Consider the following 6,000-nt stretch of genomic DNA (forward strand, 5'->3'; position numbering starts at 1 on the left):
CATGCCAAGTGATCACTTCTGGGTATGTTGCCTTTTTTCTTAAAAACTTCTAATCTGTATAAGGTAATCATTGGTCCTCATTTTCCGCCCTTGGTTACCAATTAGGTAATCATTGTTCCACTTGCCTCTTGCCTGTAAACCCTCTTTTTAGGTGTGATTAATTTTTCTTTTTGCTTTCACACTTATGCCTCCTCTTTCTACGATATTATTATTAAGTGAGAGCAGGGTGAACTAATGTGTTTTTCCTCTGTATGTAATCAATAATACAAAAATAATATTATGAATAAAGAAACAAGCAGGGTGAATGAAATGGAATACACATGATTTTCCTCCTTTAGTAGAGAGCCAAGTTCTCTCAGATGTATAAAATGTGATGGCCATATTAAAATAAAATTGAAGATATATCAGGAACTAAGTTGATATATTGTAAACCAAGTTCAACACTGTATTTTCGTTTTTCTTTGCATAGTGACGTAGATCACCTATACCCATTACCTTTAAGTCCAATTCCATGACAATAGATTAGGTTTTCTTGCTTCTAAATAATGTGATTATATTGCTTGCTGCTTTGCCATTGCACAGGGCACTCTTCAGATTTACGACTCCCTTTCTTCTCTTCATGCTGTATGTCATCTTCTTGTGATCTGATGATGCTGAAGACCCAAAAGTAATTTTCTGAAACTTTTTTCGAGCACGCTATAAATGTATGATGTTATGAACAACGCCCGTGGTCATAACATGAAAGTGTGTCCAGGTGCATAGATAGCTTTGCAGCCTTTTTTAAGACATTCCACTTAATTCGAGAAATTCTGTGACATAGGGCCCGATTCACAGAATTAACTTAAGACAAAATCCTAAACTTACTACTTTTGGTATTCACAGAATGCACTTACTACTACTAACTTTATGTCTGCACTCAGGCCGGAGATTTCGGCCCGGAGGCGGAGATTCCGGCCCGGAGGTGGGACTTCCGGCCCGGAGGTGGGACTTCCGGCCCGGAGGTGGGTATTCCGGCCGGTGGCGGAGATTTAGCCATGGCCGAAATCTCCACCTCCGGGCCGGAATCTCCACCTCCGGGCTGGAATCTCCAGCCCGAGTGCGGACGTAAAGTTAGTAGTCGTAAATCCATTCTGTGAATACCAAAAGTAGTAAGTGCATTCTGTGAATACCAAAAGTAGTAAGTTTAGGATCTTGTCTTAAGTTAGTTCTGTGAATCGGGCCCCATAGTGCATGAGCTGCAAATAGGACAGCCTTGAATCGAGGGGTAGTGACTGACTTCCCCTGTTTCTGAGCTGTGCTGTCTGTTCCTCATGCACTAAGTCGGAGACCTAAGTTAATTAAATGCACTGTTGACAGGTCAATGCTCCCTGCACTCACCAGTGAATCCGTTCAAAGCTTGGCCACCAGTCGTGGTTTGTCATTTGCTTAATGAAATATAAACTGCTTTTCTAAGATCACAAACCCTTGGCTCAGCAAGTAACTTTTATTTCTTCATCCTTTTATTTCCAGGTTCGAACTAAAGATCGCATATTTGACAGTGTAGGCCACCTCATCAACCACCACCTAGAAAACAACCTGCCCATTGTCTCTGCAGGGAGCGAGCTCTGCCTCAAGCTGGCAGTGGAGAGGAAACAGTGACCAGCCCAGCCAATGGAGCCATTGAACTATGTCCACAAAATGCTGCAAAACTGACAACAAGATGTTGTTCAGGAAGCAATAAAACCCAACAGGTTGTCACGCTGCGTGGTGTGTAAGAGGCCTGGATGTTACAAAGTCTGAAGTGAAGCCAAATGCCTTCAACCTCCGGTGGAGTTTGTTTGTAAAGAGAATCCGTCTACCTGAGGGTGTTATTGTACTTATAAAACCGATCAAACGTCACATCCCAAAAAACTCAGATGTTTTCGAATGCAAAAAAAAAAAATCAGAATAATGTATTGAATAATGTTATGCTGGGATGAAAAAATAACCCTATTTTTAAACGCAATTTTCTGGGAAAAGCATTTAGTTTTACTGTGACAGTATAAATAGGACTGTTTTATCACTGATCTGAAGAACGGGGGCATTGCCTCAAGGGGGCACTGCTGAGCAATAACTGAAAAGTTTCAGTAGCACTTGTTTAAGTCTTTTCTCTTTTGTATCAAGGAGGTGGAATAACAAAACACATAATACATCTGCTGCAATCTAGAGAATTATGATGTGGAAACAGGCAAATGTTTTCTGAGAAAGGCTGCAGTTTGGATCAAAGAGTACTTTGCTTTATATTACGTGCATTTTTTAAGCATGTTTATTATATTTTCTATCAGTCTCAGTTTCGCACAGTAATGGATGCACAATATTATGTTTAATTTCAGCTGGTGAACTGCTGTTATCTGTGACACTAGGAGTCATAGTCAATGTATGTGAACTTTATTGATTTATGTAAATTGTATAGGAGACTGAAAAATCCTGGCAACCTGGGAGAACACTCGCTTTCTCAGTCCCCACCTGCGTGAGCTGTTTATCAATGCAAAAAAATGCAGGTAATTTTATTTAGCTATGAGCAACTGTGCCAATACATTCCCTGATTATCCCCTATCCTTAAGAATTCTGGTTGACCAACGTGTCTAGCAGAAATCGTTTTCTTAAAACTTGAGCTTCATAAAGTGATTCAGATTCTTTCATGTGAATATTGCAATTGTATATAGACACAGCTTACGTGTATAAATATATTTATATTTTTTAAGCTAAAGGCCTGGTAATGGTGTAGGATTAACTTTCTGTGCTGTCAGTTTTTAATAAAAATAGAAGAAAGACTGAGTAGCAATCGATGTTGTGAGAGAATGAACACCTATGTTTTCTTTTATGCAATATATTTCTGTTCACTTAGCCTTCTGCAACATGCCTGTAAAATGTGAAATATATTTTAAAATAATATTTAAATATGCCCTCTGACCTCCACAGGGAACAAGGGCAGTTGTTCCACAGATAATGAAATGATCAGCTTTGTGAGAGATGTTGAGGCACACACATGGCAATAGAACGATTATCACATGTGCTCTCTAGACTGATTTTTATGTTTGGAGATAGAATACTTTTTGTGTTTTGACGATGAAGATTTTGATGTTTTGAGGCCAAACAACTAAAAATGTTGGAAAGTGGTCAAAGGTCCATACAAGCAGCTTCTATCACCCTGAATTATTTTTCGGACTTTTGTTTTTACGTTGCACTTTGAAAAATAAAGTGGCAACTGGCGAAGTTATTGTTCTGCAAAGAGGCACCTTTTTATACTATGATCTTGTTATTTATTTTGCACCACGTCTTACCCTTCCTAGTTATTTGAAGCCTGCATCACCTAGGATCATCGCTCTGCAACAGCCTGGTTCCCTGGCTGTATTATTGTCCTCCGCAGTTTTGACGCCATTGCTATCATACTAAAAACACAAAACTCACTCCTTGCATATATGCTGAGGGAAGTGATCAGAAATATGTATGCGACGAAAAGAATGTGAGAACTGATGCCTCAGTCTGGTGTCTCTGAGGTCTACTTTATGAGCACAAGCCTCGACTGAAGATACCCGGAAGACGTTTGGTCACATGGTGCTGAGCTCAGGAGCCAATCCGACAAGGCAAATGCTGACGTTTCCGGTCTGGAGATATTTTTCAAAGCACTATTAAATGTATTTTCATTCAATGACATTTTATCTTTCTGTTGTCAAACCTTGATTCTTTTATGGCACTGGACGTTTGTAGCTTGACTTGGCAATGATGGCTTTGCGTGGTCTACATGTGTACATTTTGATGCCTTTTGGTTGGCTTTTTCTAATCAGCATATTGTTACTTCTATACAGCTGCTTGGATGTTTTTTCCAGACGTGACAGTCGAGGTTATGTGAATCAAGTATTTTGTGTGATTAGGACCATATTTACCCTCGAGCACCAAAAATGCAAAATGTGCCATGCAGTGATCAATTATGGAAAATGTGTTTGTTTTGTGTTATTTCTTTTACAATTTTATTCATATAAATTAATCTTGGGCATTCACAGTCTTTGGTTTGTTATGATTATTTCTTTCTGAAAATATTGTTACAATAATCCTGCGCATGTATGCATCCTCAGTTCAGCACTTCTGTCCAAGAAGATTGACGCCTGTTCAATGCCTCAATGGAATGAATCTAGGGTCTAATGCACAAAACAATTTGTGATGGCAAAGTTTTTAAATCTCAGTTTTGCAGCCAAAACAGTGCTTTATCATGCATAAAATATTTGATGTTTTGGAAAAATGTGCAGTTTCTTAAAGGTGTTTTGCGACCCATTGTAAAATGCAGATAAGAAGGGGCATGACAAGGGCATACCCTTCTAATTTCGGAGTTGCATCAGAATGCATCTATGCTTAGCCGGAATTGCAGTCACAAACCATTGATCAGATATCGACACCACAAATCTGATCCACAAACTTGGAGATGTCCTTTTCGGTATCATATTTAGCAGGCTCATGAGGGTGACGGCAGCGGTCAAAGCGTTCCCATCCTTCTCCCACCAATGTGTTTCCAAATGAGAAACATTTTTCTTTAGATCAGCACCTGTGTACTTAATGGATTTCGGTTGCTTTAAAAAAATATATATATATGTCCCCCATATGTGAAAGAAAATGCAATGTTAGTGGTCTGCAGTCCATCTCGGCTGCATTTGCAATCATTCACAGAGGGTTGCAAATTACGGCCTGCCTAATTGATAATCATTCCCCAGGTTGTTTTGGAGAATTTACCATTTGGGATTCAACTTAGTGACATATAGGTCGCATCGGAAATTGCATACCCATTTGCAAACCTGATAATGTGCAAATCCTGGCTTACAAAAGCATCTTTCTTCATCAGGCCCCTAGCACTCAGGACTCAAACTTCCATCCTGCTAAGAGACTGCTTGACTTCACCACATGAAAACGCTTTTATTTGCTATTCTTGCTTCTGCCAAAAAGCATGGAGAAAAGACTACGAAAATCCAAATCATTTTTTTAAATCACGGTAGCGTTTTTGGGATCCATGAGGATCCTGAATGTTTTATTTTGCTAATCTGCTTTTGATTATGTGATCACTGGAGCAGATGGTGATAGAAACCAATAGTTGTTTAGGATTTTTATTACCTGACGTATTCTTAATTAGAAATTTGACAAAAAAATAATGAAGCATGTTTTGTTTAGTCCTGAGGCCAGTAATGGACATCCACCTATTGAAAAAAGCAACATACTCAAAGTGGTAGGTTACCACAACAAAATAGTTATATCCGAAGACCGCTTAGCAAATTTGATCCTCGCAAAAATGATGTTCTATTATATGCAGAGCATTGTGAAAGTTTTAGTTGCAAATTTTTGACAGTGCAGTAAACATCTCTTTTTTGTTGCAGTGGGCTAAACAAACTGGTCTCTTCACAAAATGTCTTTATTAAGATACTATTGCAGAACACCATGAAAAACACTTGTGCTGCTTACTTTCAGCAGGTAATCAATCAATCAGTCAATAAATAAATACTTTATTCGGTTAAATGAAAACCACACACGTACACCACATGCATAAAAACAAGGATAAAAGTAAATTTCATCGTAAGTACATAGCTTCAATATTTAAATACTAGAAAAAGAATTCAATTTCGCATAATTTCAGCAGTTCATACGTTTTTTCCCACTTCTGAGAGCACCCATCAAAAAGCTTGCCACATTAAAGCAAATTTGGGGGACTCCGATCAACGGTGAAATATAAACCATGTTAGTTGAAAACGGTTGTGGCGGTTCACCTTAGCATCTCTATATGATGGCAGAAAATTTTGGCTGGCTATTTCCTGTCTGCAGTCCTGAGTTTCTTGCAGTGAATGTGGATGCAGATTTGTGAAATGACTGCTCCTTGTCCTTTCTGCAGGGCTGACCATACTGAGTTCTTAAGGATTTCATTGGGTTAAGGGGTTCCTACTATATATATATATAGTTCAAAAGTTCTTTTAAGGGTTCAAGTCACAAACAGTAGAGAGAGCG

General features: G+C 38.8%; 1 protein-coding gene across 1 annotated transcript in view; it reads left to right on the forward strand.

The window, feature by feature from the left end:
- Positions 1–4,014, forward strand: part of SHC3 (SHC adaptor protein 3) — a 440,401-nt gene extending 436,387 nt beyond the window's left edge. Inside the window, exon 12 of the mRNA XM_085632814.1 lies at positions 1,510–4,014. Coding sequence (XP_085488940.1) covers positions 1,510–1,638 — 129 coding nt within the window. The 3' untranslated portion in view covers positions 1,639–4,014. The remainder of the gene's footprint in view (positions 1–1,509) is intronic.
- The last annotated feature ends 1,986 nt before the right edge of the window (positions 4,015–6,000 follow it).

Source organism: Triturus cristatus, chromosome 2_1 (assembly GCF_964204655.1).
Source record: "Triturus cristatus chromosome 2_1, aTriCri1.1, whole genome shotgun sequence".
Lineage (NCBI taxonomy): Eukaryota > Metazoa > Chordata > Amphibia > Caudata > Salamandridae > Triturus > Triturus cristatus.